At 39.4% G+C, this 22,142-nt stretch overlaps 1 protein-coding gene across 5 annotated transcripts in view; it reads right to left on the bottom strand.

Annotated features, from left to right (window-relative positions):
* Positions 1-22,142, bottom strand: part of PPEF1 (protein phosphatase with EF-hand domain 1) — a 101,167-nt gene that overhangs the window by 21,525 nt on the left and 57,500 nt on the right. For all 5 annotated transcript variants that reach the window (XR_015723496.1, XM_045778018.2, XM_087860385.1 and 2 more), the window contains 5 exons: positions 17,416-17,582; positions 14,526-14,562; positions 13,766-13,915; positions 10,498-10,647; positions 984-1,169 (listed from right to left, as the gene is read on the bottom strand). Coding sequence is in view for 4 of the 5 variants with exons in the window: in XM_045778018.2 (XP_045633974.1) it covers positions 984-1,169; positions 10,498-10,647; positions 13,766-13,915; positions 14,526-14,562; positions 17,416-17,582 (690 nt within the window). In the remaining variant the exon portion in view is untranslated. The remainder of the gene's footprint in view (positions 1-983; positions 1,170-10,497; positions 10,648-13,765; positions 13,916-14,525; positions 14,563-17,415; positions 17,583-22,142) is intronic.

Below are 22,142 nucleotides of genomic sequence, written 5' to 3' on the forward strand. Positions count from 1 at the left end.
GTAAAGCCTTTGTTTTCTTTCCTTGTGATATCTCAGTGTTCAAAATAAAACTCCTCTACTATCAGTCTTTTTCTTTTTCTTGAAGCTGACTGATGTAGGAGGCTTGGGACCCTCCACAAAACCAGTCCTTTAAGGGCAGAGAAAATAGTGGCCAGGATACAGAGTGTCCAGGACCACCCTGCTGGGAAGGAACCAGCCTTGGTGCCATGGTGGGGGATGGCAGGGTAACCCTTGTCATTGACAGGCCACCTGGCCGGGGCCCAGTTCTGCCCTCATCAGCCTGCTACTTCAGACAAGCTATTTTCTCTCTGTTTTCTTAGTACAAAGAAACCTTAAATAATACTTGCCTTCACTATCTCTCAACATTAGCAGGAGCCGAAAATGAACTAACGGAGCTGAGAAAAGTGGAAGTCTTGAAATAGAAAGAGAGGCCACACAGCACTGAAGGAGCACAACGCACTCCGTTCTAGCGGCTGCCGCCCAAGTGACCACGGCGGGGCCTGGCTAGAGCTCACCCACGCGGCGAGGGGAAGGGAGGAGAGGGGGGTTTTGCGGCCGTGCCCTGCACAGGGAAAGTACAAAAGGTGAAAGACAGTGACCTGGATTCGCTGCTGCCGTTGATGTGCTCTGTGACGGGAAGTACGTTCTTAACCGCGCTGTGCTGGAGAGCCGCCTTTCCATCAGTAAAGAAGGCAGGCTGTCTGTGGGTGAACTTGGAGCTACATGTCAGAATTTCTGTCTCTGGGATTCGGGAGGATCAGGGAAATAAACCAAATATCTCTTAGGGTGCGGCACAGTGGGGCCCCTTCAAACAACCTGTGTGAACCCTGTAGTCTCCTGTTTCTGCCTACCAAAGCCCAGCCTCCTGTTTCGGTCCTGGGGAAGACACCTTCCCATGGGTCTCTGGGTCAGACGCATCCTGTGAAGAAAGGCTGCTTGGGGCAAGGATGCGTGTGATGATGTCACCAACAATGTCAGCTTACCTTCCCATCGTGGCAGATTTCGTACCCTTCAGGCTTACATTCATGAGACCTAATGAGCATCTTCAACTGGTATTTATTAAGAACCTTGGAGGTAATATCTGGTCCAAAATAGCAGCCCCCTCCTCGACTTGTGTTTGGGTAACAGCCTCTTTTGCCTCTGGGATCACTCCACAGAATATCGATAACCTTTGAACAACAAACCAGATTAGGCCCCTACTTACAAGCGAGAGTCTATCTTTCTAGATTCCAACTTATCTGTCAGAAATATTAACCCAAGTTATCCCAAAGTCTGTTTCTCATTCCTCCTTCAAACTTGTTTCAGACTCAACTCCTCCATGAACCTTTTCCATAATAATTGTAATGCCCACAGCCACCACCATCCCTTTCTGCTCATCCCCAATAACCAGTGCGGCCATACTTCATAATCATGAAGAATCAGCCCCTACTTTTGTCTGTCTTTAAAAATCTCATCATGATTGTTTCACAATTGCTGAATCTACCAAGGTCTTTTCTCTCTCTTTTTAAAAAATACTTATTCATTTATTTAAGAGAGAGCAAGAGCAAGAGAGCACAAGCAGGGGTGGGGAAGCAACAGAGGGAGAAGGAGAAGCAGACTCCCCGCTAAATAGGGAGCCCAATGTGGGGCTCGATTCCAGGACCCCAGGAACATGACCAAAGGCAGACACTTAACCCGGGCGCTCCTCAAGGTCTTTTCTCTTAAAAGAACTTCATTGTCATGTTCCAAGGAGAAAGCAGCTCCTCACAATGAACACACATTAGAGGTTCTTAATATGTTCAAAGAGATAAGGTAGGTCTCCCAGCTGTGGCTATGGCTCTGGTTTTTTTTTTTATTTTTTTAAATGATTTTTTATTATATTATGTTAGTCACCATACAGTACATCCCCGGTTTCGGTAAGGCTCGATGATGGCTCTGGTTTTTGTCCTGTTGAGCAGATAGCATGAGGAAGACTTTTTCCCACCACAAATATAGACAAGTGTTCATCCAAGAATACTTCCTAAGTCATCTCCTTCCCTTTCTGTCCCATTGATAAGAACATTCTCAGTTCCACTGACTGGTTTCCACAATGTGCCCTCCTAAATCCACAAGTATTTTATTTTATTAGCATAAATTTTCCTTTTGGGGCTGAAAGAGGAAAATGCAGGCTACGTGATGCCCAAGACTGAAGACCCAAGTTTCTAAGAATATTCTTCATCGCTCTGATCCACATATAGTATTTCTTTATCTAAACTCCTATAGGAATTTAAGCAGTAGTGAGAAAAACAAGCTTTGTCACTAAAGCTGGGCATCCTCGAGAAAACTCTCTGGGTCTCAGTTTCCAGATCTTTAAAATCAGGGGTTTGGGCCAGGTGATCCGTAAAGTATCTCAAAGTTCTAACAGACTACAGTTCTAAGAGTCTGTCTTTTCCACGTTTCTGTTCTGCAGGCTTGAAGGACCATGCATTTTAAGGTCTGCAGTTACTCAAGTGGGTCCAAGTCAGATCTTAACAAGAGAATCAGAAATGGTTGTCCCAGTAAACTGGACTGTACACCCATTTATAGGTTTGGTATTGAAGGGGAGCTAGAAGTAAGTGAGGAAGAAGACAGTGAGGTGGAGAGAAGAACAGAACTAGTAGGAGAACTCTGGAATGATAAGCACCTGGTCAGAACCTGCAGCAACCCTCCATCAGGCACGAACCAGACACTTGGAGAGTTTTTGATGATTGATTACAGTGAGAGTTATAACCACCCAAAGAAGGTTCAGCCCAGGATTCTCCTTTCTCCCCTACTGACTTCCAACATTAGCACAATCCTACCCTACAAATAAATACAGTGGAGCCCATTTACCTTGCTGCTGTTTATGACAAAACAAACACTTGCATTGTCGTATCTGGCTCTTACACCATGAATTCATGTTTGGAGGTCCTGATTTGACCTTTAGTATAATGAAGGCAGAAACATGGAACACAAGGAATTGTGTTTTATAAAGAGGAGATTAAATTTTAAATTCTCACATGAAATGCAAGACATTTAGAGCCAAAATTACCCCCGGAAAACCTCTTAAATTACCCTGAATGCAGACTATACATGATTTTGCATATACAATCCTATATAATAATATGGATTGTGAATATTTTATATATGTGATAATGTATAATGGGATTTTTAAAAAAAATTTTTGAATTTTATGAAAATAAAATTTTATATACTTTTCTTTTTGTCATATACACATAGTTGAAATGTACATAAATTCAATGTATATGATGGACTCTGTTAAACTAGAATAAGCACTGACCAAGAAGTTAGTTCCTCAAGTGTCACCTTTGTCACCTTGGGCAAATCATTTAACCTATTTGAGCTTTAGGTGGCTCGTCGATGAAATGAGAAAGATATATCTAACATTCTTTTTGCTTTGACTCAAAGTCAAAAAGGGTACGAGTTTTATAGAAATGTATATCTTCAGAATTATCCATTCCACAAGTCTGCATTTCTTTTTTCTGTCTAGAACTCATTTATTTGACTCTGTTTACCCAGACTGTGGCTATAATACAGATTTGATCCTGAGACCCCTTGTTGGTGAAAACAAATTCCTCAGCAGAGACAGTCTCTTTCCTTCCAACAACGTTCTCTCCTCCGAAATGCAAGGGCCTTGTGAGTGGTAAGTGCATGAAAGAATAGTTATTTACAACATTCCTTCCTGAAATTTTTCAAACCAAAAATTGGAAAAGTTTTACTGAATTCAGTTTTTATACGACCTGGTCAACAAAAATCTATTCGTGTCTCAGCCTTTAAACCTCCTAAATCCAAAATAAATCTAGCAAGAAGTGCCCTGTGCTCGCCTGCAGCTCTAAATAATCCAGTTCCCGAACGTATGCTTTGGTGGAGAGTTAATAGCTCAGAAAGGTGTATCTAAATGCTTCTCTTCTAAAACACAATACTATAGATTCTCTATTCTTTTGTATTTTCCCTTGGTGATGTGTCCTCTTTCCAGTTTTTGAACATGTCGTTTTAAAAGCTGTGCTTGACCCGAACCTTCCAGCAATACCTAAATTGCTTTAGATGCCTACTCGTTTACCCATTGCCTCACTGGATGAGGAGAAACTAGAGCAGTTCATTTCCTTCTTGAGACCCCCTATCACTCTGAAGTCAGCCTTCCCTTCGGAAAAGGAGCATGGGCCTTAAAGGCGGACGTGGAATCACATCCTGCTCTAGGCCGACTACCCTATTTAAAATTACAGCTCTGTCCTCTACCTCCAGTTCTCCTGATACTCTTAACCTTGTTCTAGTTTTATTTTTTTTTCCCATAGAACTTCTCACTTAACATATTATATAATTTACTTGCTTTTTGTTATATTATTATTTAACTCCTCCCCCTAGAATGTAAGCTTCATGAGGTAATAAATCTTTGGTCACTGACATTCTCAAAAGTCTAGAACAGTGACTGACGCATAGCAGGTGCTCAATAAATACTTGTTAAATGAACGAACTAAAAGAAGGGAGTCACTCAGGAAATAAATAATTAAAAAGTTTTTTAAACCTCTCTGGTCTTCTTGTTGCTAGTCTGTCCTAAAGGAAGGATATCACGCTTGTCTCTATACAGTGACTTAGCTATGAGTATATATATCCCCCACATCTCAGTGAACATAAGATAAAACTGAAATTATAGCACTCTGCCAAGAATTATGCTCTCCTGTGAGTAGGGGACAAATAAAGAGCCTATGACCTTCAGTATAACATAGCTCATAGTTATTGTGAAATAAAGTATGAAATCTGGTTTTATTTGGCAATTTCAACTCTAGCTAACTAAAGTATGCATACCCACTTTGTACCAGCAACTGAGAGAAGAAAACTAAGGGTACAACTGAAATTATTAAAATATTGGGAATGAGATTCTGGTCCATTTTACTCTGTCTCAGCTCCAGTTATGTACATGGAGCCTGCAAGATGCCTATATGTCTATATTGTTGGGGTGGTAGGAAGTCCTATTACGGAATAATAACCCCCAGTGTCCTCCCTCCCATTTCTTAAGGCTCCATCTCTCTAGAATTCTAACTTATGGAGGTTTCCAGAGGCCAGAATTTTCTTTTTGTGCAACTCCAATCTCCATGGCATCATCCTTATCATTCACCATCCTAGAAGTGCTTGTTCTAACCTTTGGTCTTTGGAATTTGGATGTCAGAATTTACGGAGGCATCCTTTCCTACTTGCTCTAGGTTGTCTCTTGTACTTAGGGATTTTTGAATACTGTGGACGCACAAGCCATTGATGAATTCTATTTCTCTCTTACTACCTCTTCTCCCTCCCTCTCTATCCCCCCACCTCTCTCTCTCTCTTTCTCCTCATTGATTAGAGGATATTTTACAACAGAAATCACATTTTAGTCAACATTTTCAGCAGTCAAGGTATAAGAGTACAGAGTCAAGAAATAGAGGCTCCTTAGAGGTAAGCAATTAGAAGAAGGCTGATGCTTCCACGATACTAGTAGCAAGAGCAGACCAGACAAGTTTCACAGACCGAATCAGGGAAAGGGGCAAATGAGAAGAGCCCTGTAGGGCCAGAATCAGCCTCAAAGATTGTCTTACCCTGCCCCGAAAAGGAGGCCGACTTTAATGGGATCAGATTGTAGAGCTATTTGTGAGCCCCAGGGCATTGTTAAGAACAATAGCACAATCAGCTAGCAATTAGTGAAGGCTAACAGCTGGGTTTGATACAAATAGAGGCAGATGGGCCAAAGCTTAAAGGGGAAGTCAGGCAAAGAGACAGGCAAAGAGAGAGCCGACCTAAAATTACAATGACCCCCGGTAGTCAGGGCCATGCTCAACACAGCACCCTGGGAAGAGTGACATCAGAGAGTATACACTGAGAGGTCGGGCACAGACTTGACTGAACTAGTCAAGACAAGCACTAAACAAATAAATGAGTGAAAATGCAAATAACAATAAGCCCCAGAGGAGCATGGGAATAACTATCTAGAGTTACTACAATCTATTACTCAAAATGCCCAGTTTTCAACAAAAAAGTTACAAGACATGCAAATAAAAAAATACACAGGGAAAAACAAGCAGGCAATAGAAATTGCCTTTGAGGGGATTAGATGTTGACTTAGCAGAAAAAGATTTCAAAGCAACTATTATAAATATATTCAAAGACAGATAAATATATTCAAAGACAGATATATATATCTGGATATATATATATAGCACTCCCCTCAACAGGAATGGAATACATTTTCTTCTCAAGAGCACATGGAGCGTTCTCCAAGATAGACCATATACTAACCATAAAAAAAACCTCACTATGTTTTCAAAGGATTTAAATCATATAAAGTATGTTCTCCTGTTGGGGAAAATAAAAATCAGACCGGTGAGAGACCAAGTGACACTTGGAGAAGTAGAACTCAGGTTTATTTTACGCTGGCATACGCTTAAAATTCTGGGCCCCCATCAGCGGGGTTATCGGGCTTTTATAAGGGACTGCAGTGGATCAGGTTACAAGGGCTGTGCCGACCGCTGGTACATGGGTTTAAACTGGGGGAGTGTTGCTTTAAGCGGGAACAGCGGCGGTGCAGGGAGCTTGTGGCAGACCCCGCTGGTTATCTCGTGATCCCAGTGGGGCTTCTGGTTATCTCTTGCTCTTAATAGTAACTTTCTTTCTACTGGGGCCTGCCGGCCTGGGCCTGCTCTGGGTAATTTTCCTCTTCACTCCAGCCAAAATTGAATTCAAGTAGAAAGCGATAAGAGAAAGAAATATGAGAAATTCACAAATACGCAGAAATTAAATAACATGCTGCTAAATAATATATGGGTTAAAGAAGAAATCACAAGGGAAATTAGAAAATACTTTGAGATGAACGAAAATGAACGCACAACACAGCAAAAGTTATGGGATGGAGCTAAGTAGTAGTTACAAAAGGCAAGGGGTCTCAAATCAGTGGCGTCACTTTTCACCTTAGGACACTAGAAAAAGAAGAGCAAACTAAATCTAAGGCAAGCAGAAAGAAGGAAATAATAAAGATTAGAACAGAAATAAATGAAGGAGAGAATAGAAAATAATAAAGGAAGTCAATAAAACCAAAAATTGGTTCTTTGACGAGATCAATAAAATTAACAAACCTTAGTGAGACTGACCAGAAAAAAAGAGACTCAACTTACTAAAATTAGGAATGAAGGAGGTGACAGCACTACCGACTTTATATATATTTGAATATATACATATTACAAACAACTTTAGGCCAACAAATTAGATATATTAGATGAAATGGACAAATTCCAAGGAAGAGAAACTATCAGGACTACCAAGATACAAACTACTCAAGAAGAAATACAAAATCTGAATAGAACTCTTAGACAAGAAAGAAGATTAAATTCATAATTTTTAAAATTCCTACAAAGAAAAGCCCAGGCTCAGATTGTTTCACTGATGAATTCTACCAAACGTTTGAAGAAAAATTATTATCAATCCTGCACAAACTCCTCCAAAAACCAGAAGAGTAGCTAATGCTTCCCAGCTCATTCTATGAGGCCAGTCTTACACTAATACCGAAGACATCAAGACTATAGAACAATACCCCTTATGAATATAGATGTAAAATCCTTTAAAAAAAAATCAGCAAAGTGAAGCCAGCAACATATAAAATGGATTACACACCATGACTAAATGGGATTTATCCCAGGAATGTAAGGTTGGTTTAAATCAATCAATGTAATACACCATATTGATAGAATAAAGGGCAAACACCACACGATCGTCTTAGTAGATACAAAAAAAGCATTTCACAAAATCCGAAACTCTTTCATGATAAAAAACATTGAACAAAGTAGGCACAGAAGGGAACCTCCTCATGATGAAGGGTAGCTAATATACAAACAAACAGCTAATATACTTAATGGTGAAAGATTGAATGCTTTCTGCTAATACCAGAAATAAGACAAGGATGTCTACTCTCACCACTTCCATTCAACACCATACTGGAGGTTCTAGACAGGGTAATTAAGGAAGAAAAAGAAATAAAGGCAGCCAGTTTGGAAAGGAAGAAGCAGAATTATCTCTATTCACAGATAACATGCTCTTGTATATAGAAAGTCCCAAGGAATCCACCCAAAATCATTAGAATGAATAAATGGACTTATCAAGGTTCACAACATGAGATCAGTATACATAAGTCAACTGTATTTCTAAAGGTAATTTAAAAAACAATTCTATTTTACAATAGCATTGAAAGTACTTTGGAATATTTATTCCAAACTTGAGCAAAACAAGTGCCTCAGTGTACATTCTTACAAAACACTGTTGAAATTAAAGATCTAAATACATGGAAAGACATTCCATGTTTGTGGAATTGGAGATATAACATTGTTAAGATTACAATAAGAACACAGATTCAAAGCAATCCCTACCAAAATCCCAGCTATTTCTTGGTAGAAATTGACAAGCTGACCCTAAAATTCATATGGAAATTCAAGGGACCCAGAACAGTCAAAACAATCTTGAACAAAGAACAACAAAATGAAGAACCTACATTTCCCAGTTTCAAAACTTTCTACAAAGCTACAGTAATCAAAACTGTGTAGTGCTGATGTAAGGACAGACATATAGATCAGGGAGTAGAATTAAGAGTCTAGAAATAATGGGGCGCCTGGGTGGCTCAGTCGTTAAGCGTCTGCCTTCAGCTCAGGGCGTGATCCCGGTGTTCTGGGATCGAGCCCCACATCAGGCTCTTCTGCTAAGAGCCTGCTTCTTCCTCTCCCACTCCCCCTGCTTGTGTTCCCTCTCTCGCTGGCTGTCTCTCTCTGTCAAATAAATAAATAAAATCCTTAAAAAAAAAAGAGTCTAGAAATAAACGTTCATATTTATGGTCAGTTGATTTTTAATAAAAGTGCCAAGAAAATTCAACGAGAATAGTCCTTTTAACAAGTGGTATTGGGATAACTGGATATCCACATGTAAAAGAATAAAGCTAAACCCTTACCTCCCACCATACACAAAAATTAACTCGAAATGGATTACTTAAATGGAAAAGCTTAATCTAGAAAATTCTTAGAAGAAAATATAACAGGGGTGCCTCGGTGGCTCAGTCGTTAGGCATCTGCCTTTGGCTCAGGGCGTGATCTCAGCATTCTGGGATCAAGCCCTGCATCAGGCTCCTCTGCTGGGAGCCTGCTTCTTCCTCTCCCACTTCCCCTGCTTGTGTTCCCTCTCTCGCTGGCTGTCTCTCTGTCAAATAAATAAATAAAATCTTTAAAAAAAAAAAAAAGAAAATATAACAATAAATCCTCATGACTTTGCGTTAGGCAATGGCTTCTTAGATAAAACACCAAAAGCACAAGCAAAAAAGAAAAAAAAAGAGAATATTAGATTTCATCAAAATTAAAAACTTTCGTGCTGCAAATAATACCATAAAAAAAGGGAAAAGATAGCCTACAGCATAGGAAAGACTACCTGCAAATAATATACCTGATAAGGAATTCATATCCAGAATATATGAAGAACACTTACAACGCAATAATAAAAAGATAAATAACTCAATTTTTAAAATGAGCAAAGGATCTGAATAGATATTTCTCCAAAGACATACAGATGGCCAATTAGCACATGAAAAGATGCTCCACATCATTAATCATTAGAGAAATGCCAAAACCACAACAAATCAAAGCCATAATGAGATTCCACCTCACACCCACTAGGATAGCCATAATCAAAAGGAGAGACAATTTCTTAGTGAGGGTGTGAAGCAATTGGAACCTTCACACATTGGTAATGGAAATGTAAAATGGTACAGCCATTTGGGACAACAGTTCGGTAGTTTCTCAAAATGTTCAACTTAGAATTATCTTATGACTGAGCAATTCCACTCCTAGGTATATACCAAAGAGAAATGAAAACATACATCCACAGAAAAACTTGTATGTGAATGTTTATAGCAGCATTATTCATAATGGCCAAGAAGCAGAAACAACTCAAATGTCTACCCACTGATGAATGAATAAACAAAATGTAGTGTATCCACACAATAGAATATTATTTAGCAATAAAAAGAAACAAAGTACTGATACATCCTACAACACAGATGAACCCCAAACCATTGGGCTGAGTATAAGAAGCCAGACACAAAAGGTCACATATTGGATGGGCCCATTTCTATAACATGTCCAGAACAGGCAAATCTATAAAGACCAAAAGTAGATTAGTGGTTGCCTAAGGCTGGGGGAGGGGGTGGTTGGGGAGGGAATGGGAAGTGACTAGTAATAGGTACGGAGTTTCTTTTTCAGGTGATGAAAATTTTCTAAAATTAGATTGTCATGACAGTTGCGCAACACTGTGAATATACCCAAACCATTGAATTATATACTTTAAATGAAGGAGCCTATCTCAGTGAAGCTATTAAAAGTATAGTGATGAATTCAGAAACAAGAGTATGATCTGCTTATAAAGGTAAGTCACTTGTTATGTACCTAAGGGACAACATCATTTATGCGGCATCTTCATTGCCAGTTTGGTGAACACTTTGATACCTACCTGTTCCCATTCATGCTTTGTTAACTGTTCAGAAAGGGATCCATTTGTTTTGACTTCCCGAGGTATAATAGTTGCACCTACTTTAGTTTTCAAGTCAGTATCATGGTCTTCACCATCTAAGGGAATTGGTGGCATCAGCACAGATTTCATCTACAAAACAAATTCACACTTAAGCCAAACCCTATGTTTCATGTGCCGCATGCAGAAACTTCAGTGCCAGTTGCCACTCTGTCTCTATTGCTGTGCCTCAACCTGATGAAGAACACGTGTTTTTCCAGGCCACTTAGGATCAGGATACTTTGCCCACCTCCCCCTCTAAAGTACCACACCGTCATTTTCTCCTGGGAGCCCTGCTAGCCATTCTTTCCCACACCCCCTGCCAGGGAGTTTAAAGAATTCTAAACCAGAGTCTTAGTCTTATAGACTCTTCCTCTGCATTGACACCCCCCAACCTACCCACCGTACACAATGCCTTTAATGAACCTAGAAGGAGGTTGTCGTCAGGTTCCCCCACCCTACTCCCCGCTGCCATTAACAATCATACTACAACAGCAGGCATAAACCAGGAAGCGTGGTCATCCCAACACTTAGAGGGTCCTAAGGGATGGGAAAGTGGAGGAAGCGGGAAAGTTGTAAAATTGGACTTGAAAATCTACTTTTATATTTCATTTGGTAGAGTTCCAAAGGCTTAAACCTACTACTTTTGCTACAGTTCAATTATATTTAATACAAATATGTGCTGCCAATTCAACCTCACTCTAGGAGGGGTAGAAGATACAGAAAGTACACAAGTCAAATTTCTATCTTTAAAACCAGGCTTGTGAGTTGGTGGAATGATGACCCCCAGAAGAGGTGAAATTTGGTTTCCTGGGAAAACTCCTGGCCCAAAAACTTCTCAGGGTGTGTTTTGGTGACTAAAATTCAAACTTCAGTTCCAAGTATCAGGAAAGAGAGGAGAGAGTTTGAGGGAGAGCGCTTTGCGTTCAGAGCTTACTCTATGCTGTTTTCTTCATCTAGGTAATTTATTTAATCCTCCTAACAATTCAATATAATAGGTATTTTTAGCTTCCATGCACAAGCACAGAAACTGAGGCTTAGAAAACTTTAGTACCTTGCCCAGTCACCCAGCCAGGAAGTGGCAGAAGTAGGAAGTAGAGCTGACTATGTCTGTTTGATGTCAGAGCTTCACGGAGTTTATTCGGTCAAGGTGGCTCTCACATTTTGGGCTCCACAGAGATAGTAATAGGCATTCCAGAGACATGCTTTTTTTTTTTTTTTTTTAAGTAGGTTCCACGCCCAGCATGGAACCCAACTTGGGGCTTGAACTCAGGACCCTGAGGATCAAGACCTGAGCTGAGATCAAGAGTCAGATGCTTAACTGACTGAGCTACGCAGGCGCCCCAAGACATGCTCTTAATAGCTCAAAGAGCTCTAGAGAGGGCTGGCTGCTCAGGCTCACTTCAGAAAAGGAAAAGTTTTCAATCTGATCAATTGGTAGTGGCTGCCATGGCTGATTAATGCTGTTGTCACAGGGCGGGCGGTGGCAGAGCGCTGCATTCCTGCCATGTGCTTGCCAATATTTGACTGACTAAAACATCATGTTCCCTTGCTCTTGGCTAGACTCACATCCACTCGTTATGTTAACACTGACTATCTTGTGTTGATCAAAATGTTTTACTGGCTTGACTATTTGCTGATACCACGAGAAAGAGGCCTTAAATGTAGGGTGACCTTAAAATTTATTGCAATTGGAGTACTTCCGAGAGTAAAGGGAGGTACTATTAACAATCATGCCAGGACAACAGGTGCAAGCCAGGAAATATGGTCATGGTTCAGTGAGGTTGGAGAGGAGGTATGTAAAATCACCACAGAATCAGAAAAGGGGTTGTAAAGAAGTTTCTGTCCAGTTTTGTCTTAGGTCTGCCCTGCTTTGGTCTTAAATCTCCTAGGACATATCCAACAAACACTGATTAAGTATTTACTACATCTTAGGTGCTGGAGTTATATCAGTGAATGAGAGAAGCAGGGGAGGATAGTAAATAGCACCCCAGTTCTTTACTCAGTGCTGGTAACTGTAATGAAGGATATGTACAAGGGGCTTGAGAGCCTACAGAAGGGCACCTGACCTAGTCTGGAGGACATGGAAGGCTTTCCAGAGGAGGGGTACATTTAAGCGGATATTAAAAGGATGAGAAGTTAGCAATAATACTATCTTTTATATGTATACAAAGGTATAAGGGCTCCAGAAACTCAAGGTGAATAGGGGTCACATTTCTGTCTATATCAAATTAAATTCCAGCTCTAGACTTGACTTGCCTAGATTGGCTGGAAGTTGACTATCATATCAGTCTTGAGGGGTAAGGGTTCAGCTTTCTCACTAGGACCATATACAATCATCTGGTTCCAGAGCTGTTATTGGTCCTCACGTTCACATTGCACCTCCTATGCCCCTAGTCTGGGGCTTTGGCTGGGCTCTGGTACAGGACGAAGATAATTCCAGTCACTCCGCAAGGCCCAGCCAAAGGCGCCCTTCACTATGTATGGGAGCTTTACAGGCCACACACAGCCTCTTCCCTTAGAGGTTCTATACAGGTTCTTACTCTGCTTCTGTTGTACTTAATATGATTACTCAGTTTAAAATATTTCCCCCAAAAATACCCTGAGCCATTTAGAGTATTAGAGAAGTCGTATCAATTCCAGAAGTAAATTGCTGTATGATTCCATCTATATGAGGCACCCAAAGTAGTCAGATTCAGAGACAGAAAATAGAATGCTGGTCACCAGGGACGAGGGAGATTGGAGAATGGAGAGTTGTTGCTTAATGGGTAGAGTTTCAGTTTGGGAAGATGACGAGTTCTAGAGATGGATGTGGGGACGGCTGCACAACAGTGTGAATGTACTTAACGCCACCGAACTGTACACTAAAAGATGGTTATTTAAAGTGGTCGATTTTATGTTATGTATATTTTACTACAACATTAATTAGACATTTTAATTTTTAAAAATCAGGATTTTCACTTTTAGAAACTACATGAAATGCCAACATTTCCTCATTTTCCACTTTCATCATGAATTAAAAAATGTATTTGCCATATTTAAAAGTTACCCATTCAGTTCTTTATCTTGCAATCACAGATTTTCCTAAAATTTGTACTAATTTTTGCAGAGTTACAACTACTAAAATGCAAATGAATACAAAATAATAACTTAGAAGGTATATATCCCCTTATAAAACTCACACAAGATTTAAGTAAACATTGCTTCTTACTTTGTTTCGTTCTATATGGTGGAGCAAATTCAAGTCTGTGGACTCTGATATCCCACCGTGTATGACCAGGATTTCATTGTCAATGATTGTACCAATTGGGAGCCAGGTATAGACGTCTTCTAAGATTTGTAAGATTTTCTTTCCATGCATCTGTAAGTAAGATTGAGGAACTTTGGGGTTTTTTTGAAAAGTTCAAGTTTATCACAAAAAGCAAGAACTTTCATGCCACACAAAGGAAGTCAGCATGGAGTCACTAACCCACCAGCATGCATTAATCATGTCGTTTTATTCTATGTTTGTTTGTTTCTTCTATGTTTTTGATACTTTGACATCTTGGTGCCTTGCTGACCCTGGAGGAAAGCTTGCTCCTCCCAGAGCTAGCCAATTCCTAGAAATCGTAGTTGATTTGCCTTTCATGTGCAGATGAAGTTCCTTTAATATGCAAACAAACCAATCCAGAGCCCAGCGAGTAAAAAATCTCTTCCTTTAGGATAGTCATTTCTATGTCTGCATGTTTTACCATAAAACAAATCCTGGGTACCTTTACAACAATAGAGTCTGTTTGTATCTGTGCTGAAACTTACTGGTTTGGTCCAGGAAGAAAACTGGACTTCTACCCTGGCCAGGGCTTCCTGCTGTGCTTTTGTTTTTTACCCATCACTCTGCCCGAAGGCTCTTTTTTTTTTTTTTTTTTTTTTGGTAGTTCTATGTATAAACAGCAAAGAGAATGCATTAAAAAAAAAAAAAGTACAAGTCTTACCTTATATTTATGCAAAATTTCTTTTGTGAAGCCATACCTGAAAAAAAAAACACTGGTATTTAAACTAATTAAATGTTGATAATTCCAACTTACGTGAATCATGCAAAAAGGGGACCCATTGATCTCATTATCACAAGTATCAAGAACTCAAGAAACTAGAGCTTAGTTTAAACTATTAGTTACCCAAGTTTTTGCTAGGCATGATGGGAAAGAACAAAAGCAGCCAATGATACCATCCCTACTTGGAAGGAGCTTATAGCATAGTTGGAGAAAGAAGATAAATTTTCATGAAAAAAATCACAAGGCAACTTAAGAAATACGTGCTAGGTATGGGATGTGTGGATGCTGCAAGTACTCAGAGAAGTGGGGGAAGCTGTGTGGGAGAATGTTTTTCATTTAGATAGAATTTCTCAGACATCCTAACTCTTATAGTAAATGAATGAGGGCGCGGGAAGGGGGGATGGGGGAAGAGACTGAACAGAGACAAAGAAAAGCCTAGAAGACAACAAGCTGGCCCTTTATACTCTCTCTGATATAGTTCATGCAATGGTATTCAAGATTTTAATAGAAAGAGTCAGGAATTTTCATGCCTGAATAGCAATCATGAAGGGAGCTTTAAGGATGGAAATTTTTTTTATTACTTTTCCTTGCCTTAGGATAATAATATATTCTTAAGGCCCAACTAGGGAAGTCAGAACACAGCATATTAATTCCAGGTTTCCATACAAATCATGTCATGTCAGGCTTCTACAGTGCAATGTTATGTTTTCTGAGATGAATTCAGTCTTGCACTCACCAAAGGTGAGTTAAATGTTGTTAAATCAAATGGACACCTTGCAGTCCTCATCTTTCTTACCCTCTCTGAAGCACTAAATATGGTTGACTACATCATCCTTCTAGAAGACTTTTCTTCTCTTGGATGCTGTGACAATAAACCCTCTTGGTTTTCCTCGTACCTTTCTGGGTATTCTACATCTCCTTTGCAAGTTTTTCTCTGCCTAGTCTTGAATGGTGGCGTTCCTTCAGATTCTGCCCTAGGCCCTCTTCTCCCCTCACCTTCTCTCTTGGCAATCTCCTCCTTTGTTTAGGGCTTTGGTTACTATCTACGTGCCAATATTGCAGGACAGTACTGCAGGCCACACTGCATTTCTGAGCTCTGGACACATACATTCAACTACCTAATCAAAACCACTTCAAATCACCTTACCCCAAAATGAACTTACCATTCTCTCTCATCCCAACCTTTTCTTCTTATCATGTTCCCAGTATCAGTGAATAATGCCAATGTACTCCCAAATTCAAGCTGGGAACCTGGAGGTTATCCTTGATTCTCTCCTCTTTCAAGTCCCCCATATCACATTACCATGCTTTAAACCATCATTGCCTAAACTCCTCTTGAATCTGTCTACTTCTTTGCATCTCTATCCCTACTACCTTGGTCTACATGAGAATCCACCATCTATCTCTTCAACTACCTCCTAATTGGCCTCCCACATTCAAATATTTCTTCCTGCTGCATTTAAAACACAAATTTTATGATACTCTTATATGATTATTTCTGTTGTCCTTAGAAAAAAGTCCAAATTCCTTTGCACAATCCAACCATGTCTTATGTCTCCAGCCCTATTAGGGACCATCCTGGACCTCAGTCTGTGCTCCTACCCTCCTAAAGTTCTTTCATATCTAAAAAGTCTTGTCTCAAGCTCTCCCTAAGTTGTCCCCTCACTGTGGAATACCATTTCTCATCCACCACCATGGCTGTCTCTGAATTGCTTATGGTCTCAGGCTGATCCCATACTTCTATGGGAGAACCTTCTATCACACCCCAGACAAGTTCGGTCCCCACTTTTTAAACTCATCACGCTTGAAAAACCTGTTCAACGTAAGTCTTCCCTGCTAGATGTAAACTCTGTGAGGGCAGAGGCCATGTCTCTTTCATTAACCATCACAGACATTAGGTAAATATGATTGGCTAACTGAACAAATGGAAGGGTAAGTAGGCATGTCCAAATAAAAGTGTTGAGCTACATTACATATAAAGGACCTCTGATAACAGTCTGGGATTTTTTTCATCATAGTCTTAGCATCTGTTTCCGTACCTGAAAAATTAGAATTGAAAGTCTATACTCAAGCCGGGAGATGAAACTGCCCCAAAGACAAAACTAATCAGTTGCTGAGCTTTGATCAAGGCACCCAAAAACCTAGAACCACAAACATGAGACATGTCATGCCTTCTACTGCCCTAGAGCAAACTGGTAAAGGAGGGGTGAACGTAGAAGAAAGAAGGGAAAGGGGAACATTTATCACCGACTGTGTCTTTCAGCAAAATTTGGTAAACCATTTAACCAATCTTTATTCCTCAAATCTCCAGTGAGTCAGATAGTTGAAATGCTATGTTACAGCTGTTCTCAAATATGTTTATGAACAATTATGCCAGAAGCAATCACCATGTCGTAAAAAATATACACATCAGTGAAAAACACAGTACTAGTTTCTGAGACAACATCTGAAGCAAGCCAAAAGAGTAGCAACAGAATGATCTCATCTAAGCCTGCTCATAGAACCTACCACACCTCCAAAGCTGGCCTAACACATCCATCCAGGAAACAATTTGGCCTGTGACGGGAGGCATGGGAGGAAGAGAAAGAACATAATAAAAGGGAGAAGCAAGGACAGAACTGGAAGAAAAGATAGGAAGAAGACGTCAGAGCAACATATACTCATTCAGTAGAAGACTGAGGTGGTAAATAGAGGTAAGAATTGAGGTCTCCCTTGAGATTCCCCTCCTCCCTACTTTTCTACACTCACCTCTAACTCTCTGCTAGGAACTAAACATGGCAGTATTTTTCAGTATGGGAAACAAAAGAGGAAATCTAAAGGCCTAGGTTACCTCAGATTCATCATAAAATCTTCATGGTTCCCTCTGTTCAAGTGCAGGTCATTGGGGTAGACAAGAAAACTCACAAACAGGATCATTAGGATTTCTATGGAATGTTTTCCTCGATCTACAAAATCACCATTAAAAATATATGAGTTGCCCCCTGAGGGGAGACCATTCTGTGGAAGGAGGAGAGGGGGAAAAACAAGCAGTTAAAAGAATGTACTTTTAAAGTAAGGCTTTGTACTTAATGTCCCTGTGAACATGGAGAAAAGAGGCTGAGTCAGTTCCTCCACTGGGAAAAAACTCCTAACTTGAGGTAGTTTCACTCTTCCAAGGCAGGCATTTCCTGCAAGGGACCTTGGAAATGAAACATTAGTTTGGGATAGGAAGATTCCAGGGGGATTCTACCCACTACCTACTATGAGTTTTCTCTAAAAGGAGCTGATTTTTATCCTATCAAAAATGGCTAACCTTGGGCACCTGGGTGGCTCAGTCAGTTGGGTGTCTGCCTTCGGCTTGGGTACCGAGTCCCACAGCAGGCTCCCCGCTCAGCGGGGAGTCTGCTTCTCCCTCTGCCCCACTCCTAATGCTCTCACACATGCTCTCATGCATGCTCTCTCTCTCTCTCAAAAATAAATAAATAAAATCTTAAAAAAAATTTTTTTTTAAATAGCTAACCTTATCTCTCCTTTCTCCGTTAAAAAGAGGGAAACTTCCACCCAAGGAAGAACACTGAACCAAGAGCCAAAAGTCTTTCCTTCTAAGACTTCCTATGTTTAACTTCTTTGGGCTGTGGATCGCTCAATTTACAAAAGGGGAATGATACCATACTCACCCCCTTCCCCAGATCAAACAAGAGAATGGATATGAAAATACCCAGCAAAGCGTAAGGTATCAGGCATCCGTGAGCAGGGCTGATATGTCACCAGTGCACTCTAATACAATTGCACCAGGTGTTGATAGCTGGCAGATACTGTGACTGCTCACTGACCAGGCCATATTAGTTGTTAAAGATCTTGATTATCACTCCTGAGTATGAGATAATACTTTTAAACACAGTGTTAGTAGGAAAAAAGAACTGGGCTCAGGGCAGAGGTCTGGTCTTTATAACAGCTATTGACTCATTTACTTCTGTACCACTAACCTCTAAGACAAAACAAACATGCCAGACCCACCGGGCATATCAGGCCTGGTAGGGAAATGGTCAAGTGCATTTCTATTGCATCATAAAATAAATTCGAATGTTTAAAAAACACATCACAAAGAGAAAAATTTAAGTACTCGTATATCCAAATGTATGTCCCCCTTCAAAAAAGTTACCTTCAGGCAATAATACACATATTCTAGTTATATTAATCTATTTCAACCTATTTTCAAATTCCTCTTTTTTTAGATTTCAAACTACAAAAGAAAATCTTATCACCTTATAGTCACCATCCTAGTATTTATGTACATTTAATATTATTCATACCAATATAGTAGATGTAGTTGAAAAAATATATAATACAGGTTACAATATATAACTCAGGGATTCCACAACTCATCATGCAATGTAACATGTTCTGAAGACAACTGGAAACAAACAAGCAAGCAAGCAGTAGTATAGTGTCCTGGGCCAGGAATAAGAAGACTTATTTGCTAGTCCAGCTCCACTATTATCCATGTGTCCTTGGATAAATTATTTAATCTTTACGAGCTATAGTTCCCTCATCTGTAAAATGGGGATGATAACTCCCATACTTACCAGACAGGGCTACTCTGGAACTCAAATGAGACTCTGTGTATAAAATTGAATGAAAACCATAGAGCACCATACAAATGAGAAGATTCATTTTATTATGACCTCCATGTTATTTCTAATTTTAAGATCCCATTATTTTATATTTTCTTATACATTAATTCACATACCTTTATCACATTGGGCTGAAATAGTGTGAGCCAGTTGCAAAAACACAGGCTATTGCTTATCAAAACTTAAAGAAAAAAGGAGGGATTCTGCATCTCTGATATTCTTCCTTCCCCCAGCCTTCAGCTGGCTGGGATGAGTGAACCAGAGGAATCTGAGGGGTGTTAGAGGCTATAGGCTCTCTTGGGATTCTAGGCCTGGAGGGGGCTAGAGGAGCAACAGTAGAGAGCCCTGGGGTGAGAACATGGAAGAACTAGGCCTGAGGGGACCTGTGCACCCCTTGATTAAGGGGAGACCCTGACTCAGAGCATTAGTGCGGTTCTTGTTTGGGGGAGAGGGAGCTGGATCTTATAGAAAAAGTGTAGGGAACTTCATCTCTGTTTCTGAAGCTAAAAGAAAACTAACACTTGCATTTAGGGATAACTAGGAACATAGAGACTTCCTCTCAGACTCTTGATGCAGGAGTAGCAACTGTTGTGCCTTCAAGTGTAGACAGGCCTAATCTAGCTTAAGCAGAGAATAGAAAATGAAAATAACCTAACACTTAAGGGGATCCGGTAACCAGAGAGAGACAGACCAATTAGATCTGCTAAAGTTCTATCCCCTAATGAGCTAGAATTGTTGGAGGACAAACGAAAACTTTATTTAAAAAAAAAATGAGAGGACCATAAAATAAAGAACAAAATGTTAATAATTCTTGCCATTTAAAGTGTGCTATCCAAATTTAAAATATCAATAGATTAGAGCTGATTAAAAGAAACAGTGATTGGAAAACACATTATTGACCCGAAAAAGCAAACAGATGAAAAAATCTCTCACACAGATTAAAAAGCAAAATGTTGGGAATCATAAGGAATGGGTAGGAAATTAGAGTTCAGAGCCAAGAGAACTAATTTGCCAATAATCATTCCAGAATCAGTAAAAAGGAACAGATGGAGAAGAGGCAATAATTACATAATGAAGAGAGGGAGATTTCTGTGGTTAAAAAGGGACTTCAGCCATAAGTCTGAAAGAGATCCTGAATCCTATGCACAATTGATAGGGGAAAAAATATCCCTATTACCTGGTAAAAGTCTTAGAAGCTGCTAGACAGAAAGAGCAAGTTACAAAGGGAAAAGAATCATCCTGGCATTAGACTTCCCAGATGCAGTAGTGGGAGGTAGAAGAAGGTGGAATAAATCTACAAATTAAAGACAGAAAATGACTATGAACCAAGAATTCTATATTGGCCAAAACATCATTAACTTCTTAGGGTGATAGATAATATTTAAAATGTGTAAAGGATCAAATATCAGCAACAACATAAAGGATCATCAGGGTGGAAAAATGACAGGCGAGTACGCAGTGATCTAATACCACAAAAACAATGAACACGTATCGATTGCTTGTTATATGCTAAACACAGTTTAAGGTGCTAAAAACACAGAAGTAAATAATACAAAGTCCCTGCATTCACGGAGCTTTCATTCAGAGAATATAGCACCCACATGCCCCATAGAGGAAAACACTCAAGGAAATATTCTAATGAAGTAAAAGCCAAGGAAAGACCCAAGTGGAAAGAATATATTATATAGAATACAGATGTGAACAATGAACCCTCCAGTATATAAATAGAAATATAAATCAATAATGATAATGTGGAACTTGCGTTTAAGTACTAAACAAGGATTCTAGAAATAGAAGACACATACTATGAAGAAAAACCTAATAATGGTCAAGAACTAAAAATATGGCATGAGCAGTAACTAGAATTTGCAGGGGGAGGTTAGGGGAGAAAAACAAATTCTCCACAAATCTCATTCCAATGGGGGACATATATGGAAAGCATGAAAGTAAATACATTTATCTTACTGGAGGAGAGAGAGGATAATGGTGGAAGAATAAAGTTATAGCTATCTGAGAAATATACACACACAATATTTATCAGAAATGTCAGGAATGGGAAGATAACCACTACTGAATGGAAAAGGACAGTAAAAACACCAAAGAAAACAATAAAGAAAACTTCACCAAAATAGCAAAAAGAAAAGGGAGAAGATGAAACATAGTAAAGTAAATAGTAAGCAAAATAAAATAGAAGAAAACTTTTCAAAAATATATGTTGTTATACTAAATGTGAATGAGTTCAATTCTCCCATTAAAATACTAAGATTACTAGACTATATTAAAATACAAAACTCAGGTATATATAGTTCGTGAGAAATTAAACATTAAAAAAATAGGTAAAGAGAGGTTGAAAACAAGGTAAATATAACAAAGAGAAAAAAATGTAAATATTGATACACGACAGTGGAATTTAAAAGTGCTAAACATGATCACAAAGCAACATGTACATAATAAAAGACACTTAAGAAGATACAATCCAGGGGCGCCTGGGTGGCACAGCGGTTAAAGCGTCTGCCTTCGGCTCAGGGCGTGATCCCGGCGTTATGGGATCGAGCCCCACATCAGGCTCCTCCACTATGAGCCTGCTTCTTTCTCTCCCACTCCCCCTGCTTGTGTTCCCTCTCTCGCTGGCTGTCTCTATCTCTGTTGAATAAATAAATAAAATCTTTAAAAAAAAAAAAAAAAAAAAAAAAAAAAAGAAGATACAATCCATAAACTTGTATTCAATAAACAAAAGAACAAGTTTTTGCTTCATATATTTAACTACTATAAATGCAAGAAGAAACTGTTTAAAAATATGAACACAAATACAAAATTCAGATTAAATTATTGGTTTAAAATAATGTCTACAAATAATGTCTACAAATTCTTGACACTCCCTTTAAAAGCTGAAGCCTAATTTGCCTCCTCTTGAATGTGGGTTGGATTTAGTGATTTGCTTCTA

The sequence above is a fragment of the Ursus americanus genome, chromosome X (assembly GCF_024610735.1).
Source record: "Ursus americanus isolate L20-20 chromosome X, mUrsAme1.1.p, whole genome shotgun sequence".
NCBI lineage: Eukaryota > Metazoa > Chordata > Mammalia > Carnivora > Ursidae > Ursus > Ursus americanus.